The sequence below is a fragment of the Trichomycterus rosablanca genome, chromosome 9 (assembly GCF_030014385.1).
Source record: "Trichomycterus rosablanca isolate fTriRos1 chromosome 9, fTriRos1.hap1, whole genome shotgun sequence".
NCBI classification, from domain to species: domain Eukaryota; kingdom Metazoa; phylum Chordata; class Actinopteri; order Siluriformes; family Trichomycteridae; genus Trichomycterus; species Trichomycterus rosablanca.
In genome coordinates, this window is record NC_085996.1 from 20,674,186 (window position 1) to 20,687,387 (window position 13,202).

Genomic DNA, 13,202 nt, shown 5'->3' on the forward strand with positions numbered 1-13,202 from the left:
TTAACATTATGGAAGATTAGGACAATAAAACACAAAATAAATAAAAAATTACAAGAAAGTGACTTCAGTGGCAAAATTCATTCAACCCAATCTAACTCCAAACTATATCTAATACTTTAAAAAAGTAAGTCTAAAAGCAACCTGTTAGATATACCTATAATAAAACACACTTCCAGTTACGATATTGGGCAGTTATAGCCTAGTGATTAAGGTACTGGACTAGCAACCAAAAGGTCACTGGTTCAAGCCCCACCACTGCCAGGCTGCCACTGTTGGGCCCTTGAGCAAGGCCCTTAAACCTAATTTGCTTAGACAGTATTCTGTCACAGTCGCTTTGGATTAAAGCGTCTGCAAAATGCCAAAAATGTAAATGTAAATAAATGCAATATACTGTCAAAAGTATGTGGACACCTGACTATAAGCTTGTTGGACATGATAGGTAGTTGGTCACTTATTGGCAGCTGTGGAAGGTTTTCCACCAAGGCTTTGAAGTGTGTTTGCAGTTAATGGCTCAAGTCAGTCCAAAGGTTTTCAGAAGCAATGAGGTCACTGGAGTTTTTCTATACCTAACTCATCCATTTATGTCTTTATGGGCCTCAGGGGCACAGTCATGATGAAACAGAACAGGGTCTTCCTCAAAACTGGGAGCATATTATTTATTTCACATCATTGGTTTTATACATCGATAAGCAACTCCTGAACTCAGTAATTAGGAGGGATGTCCACATGCTTTTGGTCACATTGCGTATAACAGGACATATAACCTAGTGTAGTTGAGATGATGGGGTTCTCTTTACTCTTACATGAAAGGTAGCAGCCTGGCATGTAAAAATGTTTATTGCCAAGATTCAGATCAGTGGGCTTAATGACCAGTTTTTTTTGTAGTTATGATTCTGGCTTTGTTTTATGGCAACTCTGTGAATAGAATGTGGTGTGATCAAGGGGTCAAAGTGTGTTTGTGTTTGAATAAGAATTAACTAAATACAGGTGATGGATACAAAAGAAATCAGTTTCTGCGGTATATCCTAAAGTAAAATTAGATCTTCCCAAAACTTAATTAAAAATGAGAAGGAGGAAGGAAATAATAATATTATAATATTATTAAAATAATACCCAACCAAGGACAATACAGGTTGTCAACATCTGCAGCTGTGCATTGAAGTGTGAGATGTTCTTAAGAAGTACAGAGTTTAGAGCAAAACTCACCTCAAACTGATCCAGGGTGGAGGTGGGGGCATTTAGGAAAGCTAGAAACGAGTTCTGAGAGTCCTGATGTTTGACACCTGAAAACAAAGCCACTTTGAGTTACCCGAGAGCACTATGAAACTCCATTTAAGTTAAAAACCATGCAGGGTCATTAAGTCTGAAAAAATACAGGCTGCTCCTGTATTTAAGGTTTGCTACAGCGGATCATTCTGGTGGGCATACCTGATTTGGCATAGGGGCTTGGGACCAGCCTGACAAGTAAACCTTCCATAAAACCCACCTTGTTTCTACACTTACTGTCCATTTTATCAGCTGCACTTACCATATAGAAGCACTTTGTAGTCACGGTCACTTTGTAATTACTGACTAGTCCATCTATTTCTCTACATACATTATTTAGCCTGCTTTCAATGGTCAGGACCCCCACAGGACCACCATAGAGCAGGTATTATTTAGGTGGTGGATGTCCACTCACTGTCCACTCTATTAGACACTCCTGCCTAGTTGGTCCACCTTGTAGATGTAAAGTCAGTCAATCGCTTATCTATTGCTGCTGTTTGAGTTGGTCATCTTCTAGACCTTCATCAGTGGTCACAGGACGCTGCCCATGTGGTGCTGTTGGCTGGATATTTTTGGTTGGTGGACTATTCTCAGTCCAGCAGTGACAGTGAGGTGTTTAAAAACTCCATCAGCGCTGCTGTGTCTGATCCACTCATACCAACACAACACACACTAACACACCACCACCATGTCAGTGTCACTGCAGTGCTGAGAATGATTCACCACCCAAATAATACCTGCTTTGTGGTCGTGTGGGGGTCCTGACCATTGAACAACAGAGTAAAAGGAGGTTAAAAAGTATGTAGAGAAATAGATGGACTACAGTCAGTAATTGTAGAACTACAAAGTGCTTCTATGGTAAGTGGAGCTGATAAAATGGACAGTGAGTGTAGAAACAAAGAGGTGGTTTTAATGTTATGCCTCATCGCTGTATACTGAAATGTGGGCTCACCCTTTCTCTGACGCAGCTCCTCCGTCTCCTTCTTCAACCTCTCAATCTCAGCCATAAGCTCGTGGTTCTTGCTCTCAGACTCCTGAAGTTTACTGGCAGAATGAAGTAAAAGAAGATATAATATTTCCTGTACAGCCATGGTGCAAGTCATCAACATTATTCAATCTGTCATTGGTTGAACCAGAGTTGTTGGGGGGGACCAATTCAGGTCTCTGACCCTGTTACTTACTTAGACATAGTAGCAATTTAGAGCAGCCAATCAAATATCTGCATGATTGAGAGAAAGATGAGAGAAAACCCAACAAAGACAAGAAGAGCCTTTGCAGACAGTGACCAAAGTGATCTGTCAAATTCCAAATAATGAATAATACAACTCTGTATTATATTACTGTACTAGTGTGTTTAAAAGTGGACAAGCCAAACTGTAACTGTCAATAACTATGTGTGTGTGTACCATTCAGTAGAATGGTTGGAAGCCTTGACTTTGTTGAGCTCGTCCTGGATGGCCTGCTTGGCTCGGATCTCAGCATCCAGTGCGGACTGCAGCTCCAGACGAGCAGACATGTCCAGCTTGGCAAAACGCCTCATCTTCCATGGCATTTCCTGCAAATGAGAGAGCCACAAGGGTTCGAAAAAGTGAATTAGAGATATATAAGACATCACTTTTCTACGTAGGCACCTTCCGATGCATTTTTTCCAGCTTCGTACCAACTGTTTAATGCCATCAGCAAAAAATTTTTTTGGTTGAGCGCGTAGCCACCAAAGCTTTCACATCATCATCACATTAAAGCTTCTTCGAGCAATCCAGAAAATGGAAATCAGATCATGCTAAAGCTGGACTATAAGCTTTCTCTCAGTCTCTTAGAAACGACCAATCACTACTCCTCCCGCCCTTACCGTTTTCAACCAAAATATTAAAGTGTGGAAACTTTTTGAAGATCCCTTGTATATTTGAAACATACTAAAACGTATTACGTAATTTAAAACCTTTAGAGTTAAAGCACAGAAAAACACAGTTGCATAAATTATTAAACCCCTAACACTGAAATGTCATACATGCCCCTTACAAGTGTCTTTAAATTTTTGACCTCAAGTGGAAATAGATATAGAGACTCACTGTGCCTCTGGCCCCCAGACTGGTGTTCCTCAGACCTTCTAGTTCTTCAGTCATCTTGGTGGCGAGTGCTTGAAGGTAGCCTCGAGCATCCTTTTCATCACTCACCCTAAACAAGGAGACAGGTAGATAAAAATAAAGAATGAGAGAAAGTGGGAAAGCACCTCATTGGGCACATCAAGTCCTCTTAGCTAAGAAGCTCCAGATTTTTGGACATGGTTTCAGGCTGTTCTCAGACATGCATATCACTGCCATGTTGTGTTTAAACAGAAGGTACACACACACACTCACACCTAAGAGCAGTTTCTGCATGTGGGAGGTGCATGGAAACCCACACTGGGAAAACATGTAAAACACCTTACAGGTCCCAGGTCCTTAGGACCAATGTTGCTGTGCGGCACCCACACTACCTGCTGCATTGCAATGCTACCCTTAAGTCCAGACAATTCAAATCCAATCAGAACTGCCCACAATCATGCTTACTTTGTGGGAACAGACATGTTGATTATTGTGTCTGTGTGTATGTGTGTGTGTAGGTGTGTAGACCAAGGGGCTCTACTCACCACTGGATGATCTCTGTGATTTGCGCCTCCCAATGTGCAACACTCTCCTTTTTATCAGAAACCTCTCTCAACTCGTCCTCCAGTTGCGTGTGGCTTCCGCTTAGAGTCTCATACAGAGAGTTTACCTAAAGAGACAGACAAAGGGGTTTTGCATTAAAATCAAATTAATTTACACCACCAACAAACATAAAACCTTTCCCCACAAATGTAAAAGTCTGGAGTTTACTAGATGCTAAAGAAACCTCAGCTGGATTCGAAAATTGAGTCTAAGATAGGTTTGGCATAGAGAGAAAGATGATTAATCAGGGAGGCACTGAGGCACAGTGGGTAGCACTGTCGCCACACAGCAAGAAGGGCCTGGATTCGACTCCCCAGCTCTTTGGCCAGGGTTTTTTCTGTGTGAAGTTTGCATGTTCTTCCTGTGTCTGTGTGGGTTTCCTCTGTGTGCTCTAGTTTCATCCACATGTCCAAAGAAATGCAGTCAGTTTAACTGGAGCTACTAATTTGCTTAAGTGTGAATGTGTGTCTTGTGTGTCTGACATGTGATGGACAGGCAACCTGTCCATGGTGTTTATTGCCTTTCACTCAATTAACCGGACCAACTGCAACCCTGACCAGAATAATGGTGGTAAAAAAGACAGTGGATGAATGATTATACAAAATACTAATCCAATCTCCACCATTAAAACCTAAAAAATAAGGCTCAAAGAAAGATATGGTTGATGCTGCACTTTAAACCACATACTGTGCTTAAATTAGTACAAATTAGACAGGCTGTTTAGCAAAAGTATAATGTTTGGGATGCAGCCCTTGTCAACACTAAAGTGGCAGCAGTGCCTTTGTCTAGGCAGCACATACTTGTTTAGAGTGTTGCAGTAAAACTTGGTGTCCAAAGCCAAATACATGGTTTGTTTGTTTATGTTTTAACATCATGTTTTACACTTTGGTTACATGCATGACAGGACAGGTTACACATGATTCATCAGTTTAGGTTCAATGTCTCACACCACCATGGCCAATTTTGTATCTCTAATTCTTTGGACTGTGGGTGGAAACCAGAGCTCCCAGAGAAAACCCACTCAGACATTGGTAAGAACATGCAAACTGAGCCAGGCTGCTCCATCTGGGAATCGAACCCAGGACCCTTTTGCTGTGACGCAACAGTTCTGCCAAATGTATGAAACTAATCAACTACCAATGCTTTTAATCCTCGAGTTCGATTTTTTTACAGACTGTTTCTCATGTTTATTTTATTGTTCAGTTACTCCTTTGTGCAGAAACAACTACTCCAGCAAATAGCTTTATTTTGGCTGCCATATATACAATTTTCACAAATATTTTAAGAGACAGCAGGATTATGTTTCTGGGCTACCAACCAAATCAAACCTAACCTCTCACTTGAAGCCAGAATAACAAAACTGAAGCTCTCTTTATTTTGAAACCATTATGAGAAGAACCAATTTATTAGAAAAGACAATTATGCTCGAAAAAGTTGAAGGTAGAAGAGGAAGGGCAGGAACAAGATTGATGGATACATCCAATAAGAGGAACAATGAACGAGTCATTTTGAAGCCCGAAGACCTATATGGTTGCCAGAAGTCGGAATCGTCTTGGTGGCCCTTATTAATAAAGGCAAGTGGTACAACAATTCTGAGACTTTGAAACTGTAGTTTGCAGTAGTTATTTTAGCAACACGTAAATAAGCAAGCAGCCAATATTTATCTATTATTTTTAACGTCATTTGACATCATGTTTTACACACTTTGATTAAATTCATGACAGGACAGGTAATTACTGGTTATACAAGATTCATCAGTTCACAAGTTTAATGTCAAACACAGTCATGGACAATTTTGTCTCTACAATTCACCTCACTTGCAGGAAACCGGAGCACCCGGAGGAAACCCACACAGACACGGGGAGAACATGCAAACTCCACACAGAAAGCACCCAGACCGCTCCACCTGGGAATCAAACTTAGGACCTTCTTGCTGTGAGGCGACAGTGCTACCCACCAAGCCACTGTGCTGCCCACAAGCAGCCAATAAGACCCTTATACACACACATCCAAGCCCGGCAATATTTTGCAAAAACCTACATCAAGGCTGCCAAAAAACTTCCCATGTGGTAAAATAAGTTATGTTCTGATGAGACCAAGGTTGAACTTTCTGGCCATAATTCCACAAGGTATGTTTGGCACAAAAGCAACACTGCATCAGCAAAAGAACAGCAAACCCACAGTAAAGCATGGTGGTGGCAGCATTATGCCTTGGGGCTGTTTGTCTTCGGCTGGAACTGGGGTTTTAGTCAAGGGGGAGTTCACATGGCACAAAACCTTCAGGCCGCTGCTATAAAAACTACAGATGAAGAGAAATTTCTCCTTTCAGCACAACAACCCAAAGCATACCTCTAAATCAGAAATCGGAAGCAACTCGGTGTTCGCTCTGCGACTCTCAATCGCTATGTGGGAACTACTCAACAACTCGATCCGAGCGGCTCGCCGAGTGCTCAGCGACTAAAGTTATATATCCAGCATGTCAAATATCTGGATATGAGTCGGCCGACTGGCAACGAGTGCGGTGTCAAACAGCCAATGAGAATGCAAAATACGGGGTTAGGGGAAACGTGGGGTAGGAGTAAAAAGGAGGGACAGGGGCATAATATAGTTTATATCAGACTACATCGGCACACACAAGTTTTATACAGTATTTCTGACCTTATCGTTCTGTACAAAACATAACACCAACGTTCCATTGCAAAAAATATTTATTAACCACCAACTCACGATAGAACAATCCCTGCTGCTCGCGTAGCCAAATCCACTCAGATTCTTTTATTTCTTGTCCTTGATTTTACGCTGCACATCAGCGCACAAACTTTGATCGCTCGCTACTTGTTGACGTGCATTTTTAGACGTGGTATCATTAAACCCCTCGTCACTTCTCACGTTTGTTTTCGTGACAGAGCGTAGTTTGGGAGACCAGAGAAGCTCGCCTGTGATTCCAGTTGGTGATAGATGGTGTAGTGTGAAATACACACCGACCTGAAAGACTCCCGACTGACGACTTGGAAAGTCGTGTAGTGTGAACTTGGCATTACCTGAAGAGAACTGTGCACAGGAGATGCTCTTGCAACCTGACAGATTTAAAGTGCTTTTGCAAAAACTGGCTAGTCAAGATGTGCCATGTGCCATGACCCCTACCCAAACAAGACAATGCTGTCGTAAAATTAAAAGGTGCTTCAACAAATTATTAGTTTAAGGGTGTGTGTATTTAAATAACCACATTACTTTAGTTTTTGTATTAATATTTCCCCCCTAAAATACAGTTTTTAATTAAATTGTACAGATTATAGATCACATTAAAGGTAATTATCTAAATAAATCTGAAATTATTTATCTTGGTCTGATTTTTTACTTCACAAAAACCTGGCATTTGTAACAGGAGTGTGCAGACTTTGTATATCCACTGTAAGCCAGAAACTCAGTACAAATGTTACAGAATAAGCTGTCTTTCTAGTCAAAACTGCTGAATAAACATATTTATTCAGGTGTAGATCACAGTATGATCATTTTTCTTAATGCCATCAGTGTTCCCTTAACGACTTCCAATCTGACATACCCCAGGACAGCTCTACCCTGACAGAAAGCAGCACAATCTGCACCTGTGTCATGCAAAAGCTTTCCTGCTATTTCTATTTAAAACTAAATGAGGTGGGCTATGCCAAAAACAATGGAACTTCGTGAAAGATTTGACATGACTAAAGCTCCCGCAGTTATTTGACTTGGGAGCTGCTGTCTGAAAGTAATGTACATCCTCAATCCAAGACAAATAATGAGTGATCGAAAAGGCGATTTCATTAGCATGTGCATCTGGGGTTAAAATATCTTAAAAAGAATGTAGAGACATATGAGAGGCTTTTAGAGGAAAAAACAGTAGAGAAAGAGAGTGTTCAGTGCAAAGCATGGGGATTATTTACTAGCCCAGAGGAATCGGAGACGAGAAGTATATGTAAATGGTATAGTATTATTTTTTTAAAACATTATATGTGTAATTTACTAATATTCTATAAATCTGAATACTTTCCCCTATCAATCTGCTAAAGAAAAAAAAAACCTCTTAAACTCTGTTCAGGGGGTGGATGGTTGTGTGAATTACACCCGTGTCTCACATTCAAATCCTGTTGCACCCTTTTGTGATTTTTAGCCTGGTTTCCAGTCATAGTTAACTACACTATATGGACAAAAGTATTGGGACACTGTGACGGGGCGAACCATGGGTAGTGTCGGGCGACCAGTCTGAGGGACTGGAAGGAACGGTAAGGACACAGATGTTCTTCTTTTTCCCGCCTCCTTTATTTGTACACCAATAATCACAGCTATTTACATAAATACAAACACGCGCACAATGCGAAAATACAAACGAACAATGACCACTTCAGACAATGTACACACAACCAATGACTACAAAGTCATAAAGGCTGGCTCTCTCTCTCTCTCTCTAATTACAGACTGACCCCAATATTTACTAGAGCTGGGCGGTTCCTGAATCACCCGGGTTAATGATTCGAATCTTTGTACTGAATCAGGAATCACGAGTCCGAAATCTCAATTAACCCGGATCCTATGAGTCCTCTGACTGGCTGCTAAGTACACAAGGCGAGTGAGCGGACTCACCGAAACACCGTGGACTCAGATGATTTGGCTGAACCAACTTTACTCCAGTCCGTGAATCTAAGTAATAAGTTAAATATTCCAATAAACAAGCAGTTAAACACACTGGTGTTCGTTATGTGACTGATGTTATGCACATTTTATTATTATTATTATCAGTAGTAGTGGTATAGATTAGTAATGCAGCATATTTTCTTGTAAGCAAAACAACAACAAAATATAGTTATATTATTATTAAAATGCAAATGCTTACAGGCTACTTTAGTACTGTACCACTTAAGGAGTATCATAGCCCCCATGGTAATTTTAAACCCTTGACCCATTAATATACCCATCTGATTAATAGGTGAGTCCACCCTCCTCTCCCTCATGATCAAGATTCCACTTAGAAAAAAGTGTCAACTTGTCACTGACAGGAGAAGTGTGAGGTGCCAAGAGAATTAAGAGAGAAGGATTTATTAACAGTAGATGAGTGCACGGAAGGCACGTGATATTTGGATGCGTTTTCATGCAGTAAATCAATCGCAATCAGAATGTCAGTACAAGTGACTCAACTGACCCAAGTGAACCGGATCACATTACTGAGTGACTCAGATTAACCCGCGTCCATAAAATGAAACGAATTTACCACCACTAACCTTTACCTGCGTGCTGCTTATATATCCTTAACTCCTCCCCCTGGCTAAACCAATATTGTACTGAATATACCTATCACTCATTTCTTACGTGTCTTTCATACACGTTCGTGACCATGGCACTCTCAATAAATAGAATCACTCACTTTATTTATAGTGTACACTTTCTCATCTTTAACTGATCTTTTCTCCCCTCTCCTTACTAGAGGATGGATCAACCCAGGTAAGTAAAACCCTATTGTTCCTTAATTACTCTTTTAGTCCTTCATTCAAAGGTTCAGCAGAGAAGTACATACAATAGTCATTCAGGTGATGGGTAAGGGTGGCTTACTTCATCACAAACACTATTTTTTATTTTTGAATTCATGTGTTTCAGCCACAACAATTGTTAACAGATGTAATAAATAAATTACATAAAGGAAATCATAAGCTTCCAGAAGCATAAAATGTTTTTTTTCTTTGAAACACATAGTATGTTAGCACTCGACGTAGATGTACAAGTAGAGACTGAAGATTTTTTTAATTACATTGAGTTAAAAATTAACCAAATTAATTATCCAAATTAGCCGGGAAGAGAAAAGTGGGAGATTTTGCAAGGGGTTATGTATTCTAGCTGGGAGCTCTGATACCCTGAACAGAAGTGTATAGATTATGTGGTGTTTAAAACACAATATCAATATAACAATATTGTTTATTTGCAGTGTCCATAAAATGTGGAAAAGTCACAAAGTATCAAGCTAACTGAAAAAGGCTAGAAATATGTTGTGAGCTGTTAAAATGTTCTGAAACTGAACATGATGGTATATAACATAATAAACTAGCTGGGTGGCACAAGTTTGCATGTTCTCCCTGTGTCTGTGTGGGTTTCCTCCGGGAGCTCCAGTTTCCTCCCACAGTTCATAGACATGCAATTGAGGTAAACTGAAGATACAAAATTGTCCATGACTGTGTTTGACATTAAACTTAAACTGATGAATCCTGTGTAACCTGTTCTGTCATGAATGTAACCAAAGTGTGTAAAACATAACGTCAAAATCCTAATAAATAAATAAACTAGTTAGACTGACTTGCATGTCTAGAAATTTGGTTAAAATCAAATTTGAGATCAGACACAAATGTGGCTTGTCAGAACCGGTGTGGTACTTTGACTGAAGATTGTGTATGCTATTTAAATATGCACTTAATCAGATCAGTTGCAATATCTCTATTTATAATATTCATTCAGTCTCTGTATTACCTCCGCTGTATTCTGCATGTACCTCGGGCAATTTTGTATCTCTAATTAACCCGACTGCACGTCTTTGGACTGTGGCAGGAAACCGGAGCAGAAGACCAAAAGAAACCCACACAAACACAGGGAGAACATGCACACAGAAAAGACCCGGACCGCTCCGCCTGGGAATCAAACCCAGGACTTTCAGGCTGTGAGGTGACAGTGCTTCCTACCAAGCCACATTGCTGTCTGTATTTATAATAGTATGATTATTAGTCATAATGTTAACATTTATTTATTTATTTGCCATAATACCTTCTTTAAGACCAGGGTTGTAGTGAGTCTAACGCACACCTGGATGAAGCTCCAATCTATCCAATGTCATTATACACTCTACTGCCCATTTATTGACTAACTTACCCTTTTTATTACTTCATTTAGACACACAAACCCTTTATTCACTATCTATTCATTTAATTTCATTAATTTATTAATTAAATCATTTACTCACATTTCCTAATGAACTTTTTGCTATGTTTCAAGAGTACAAACATCCCAAACCCAGGTCCCCACAGCGCTGAACTTGTATGTAAGCATAAATGTAATGAATGTGAGCTTTTATATCTGGAAGTATAGCTTCTTACCTTCTCCAGTTCACTGGTGAGTCTCCTGTTCTCTTCTGTCAGCAGTCCCTTCTCCCGTTCATATTTCTGCTTAAACTCAGCTTCAAACTCCTCACGCTCGCTTAGGCTAATGCACAGACACACACAGATACACACACACAAATGCACATACTAAGGTTACAAGGATTATCAGTGACATGGACTTTTTGCACAACAGTATCATTCTCTCATATGTAACTTTGTTCTCTTATATGAGAAAACTTCAAAAAGTTTCCGCTCTTTTATATTTTGGTTGGAAACAGTGAAGGTGGGAGTAGTAGTTATCAGTCGTGTCTGAGAGACTGAGAGAGAGCTTACAGTCCGGATTTAGCACCATCTGATTTCCACCGTTTGGGTCCGCTACAAGAAGCTTTAAAGGAAAGAAGGTTTTCATATGATGATGGCATTACAAAGTTGGTACGATGCTGGGAAAATGCATCGAAAAAAAGTCTTTTTTTAATTATTAATAAGTAGAGTTAAGCCTTGTCTTGTACTGCCTTATTTCGTTATATGTACTGCCTTTGTACATAACTGGTTTTTCTCGTACGTATCTGCCTTCTTTTCCTGTACGTAACTGTCTTTTTTCTTGTACATAACTCCATTTGTTTCTCGTATGTAACTGCCTTTTCCCTCCCCCCGTACATAACTGCCTTCTTTTATCATATGTAACAGCCTTTTTTCTTGTACATAACTGTCTTTTTTCTCTTAAGTAACTGCATTTTTTCTCGTACATAACTGCCTTTTTTTCTTGTACATAACTGCCTTTTCCCCCGTACATAACTGCCTTGTCTTGTACATAGCTGTATTTTTTCTCGTACATAACTGCCTTTTTTTCTTGTACATAACTGCCTTGTCTTGTACATAGCTGTATTTTTTCTCGTACATAACTGCCTTTTTTTTTTTTTCTTGTACATAACTGCCTTGTCTTGTACATAGCTGTATTTTTTCTCGTACATAACTACCTTTTTTTCTTGTACATAACTGCCTTTTTTTCTTGTACATAACTGCCTTTTTTTCTTGTACATAACTGCCTTTTCCCCCGTACATAACTGCCTTGTCTTGTACATAGCTGTATTTTTTCTCGTACATAACTGCCTTTTTTTCTTGTACATAACTGCCTTTTTTCGCGTACATAATTGCTTTGTCTTGTACATAACTGCCTTATTTCATCATATGTACTGTACTGCCTTTTTTCTTGTGCATAACTGTCTTTTTTTCACGTTCATAACTGCCTTTTTTGTTCATAACTGCCTTTTTTGTACATAACTGCCTTTTTCGCGTACATAATTGCCTTGTCTTGTACAAAACTGCCTTCTTTCGTCATATGTACTGCCTTTTTGCTTGTACATAACTGTTTTTTCTCGTACGTATCTGCCTTCTTTTCTTGTAACAGCATTTTTTCTTGTACATAACTGCCTTCTTTCGTCATATGAAACTGCCTTTTTCTTGTATATAACTGTCTTTTTTCTCTTAAGTAACTGTATTTATTCTCGTACATAACTGCCTTTTTTTCTTGTACATAACTGCCTTTTCCCCCGTACATAACTGCCTTGTCTTGTACATAGATGTATTTTTTCTCGTACATAACTGCCTTTTTTCTTGTACATAACTTAGGGTGACCATACGTCCTCTTTTTCCTGGACATGTCCTCTTTTTGAGACCTAAAAAATGCGTCCGGCCGGGATTTTTAAATCACCAAAAATGTCCGGGATTCGGCTTTTCTAGTCTGCACTCGCTATTCTGTGTGTATGTTTTTGCATTGGTTTGCATTGGTTTGTTTTCAGGTCTTTTTAGGAGTGCATCTGTTTTGTTAAAATAAGTCTGATTTTCACGTGCACGTACTAACAGAGGCTCTTGTCAACACCGTGATGGCACTGCATTCTGTGGAAATTGCTCAGCAAGCAATAGAAGACACATCTTACTGCTGGATTTCTACTGATGGGAGCAAGTAATTAAAGTGAATCAAATTAAAGTTAAAAACACTCCTAATAAGTCGGCTGATACGATTGTACAATACATCAAAGAAACTAAAAAATAAAGGGATTTTTATTTATAGGTGACAAAAATAGGTTTTTTAATTTGTTGTTATTATTGTTTAGGGCTTAACGCTGAATGTGAAGGAATA

General features: G+C 39.5%; 1 protein-coding gene across 1 annotated transcript in view; it reads right to left on the reverse strand.

Moving 5' to 3' along the window:
* The window catches only part of cdc42bpab (CDC42 binding protein kinase alpha (DMPK-like) b), a 130,790-nt gene that overhangs the window by 24,879 nt on the left and 92,709 nt on the right, over positions 1–13,202 (reverse strand). The window contains exons 16-21 of the mRNA XM_063002052.1: positions 11,060–11,165; positions 3,896–4,020; positions 3,336–3,441; positions 2,673–2,821; positions 2,219–2,310; positions 1,207–1,283 (exon numbers count right to left, since the gene is read on the reverse strand). Coding sequence (XP_062858122.1) covers positions 1,207–1,283; positions 2,219–2,310; positions 2,673–2,821; positions 3,336–3,441; positions 3,896–4,020; positions 11,060–11,165 — 655 coding nt within the window. The remainder of the gene's footprint in view (positions 1–1,206; positions 1,284–2,218; positions 2,311–2,672; positions 2,822–3,335; positions 3,442–3,895; positions 4,021–11,059; positions 11,166–13,202) is intronic.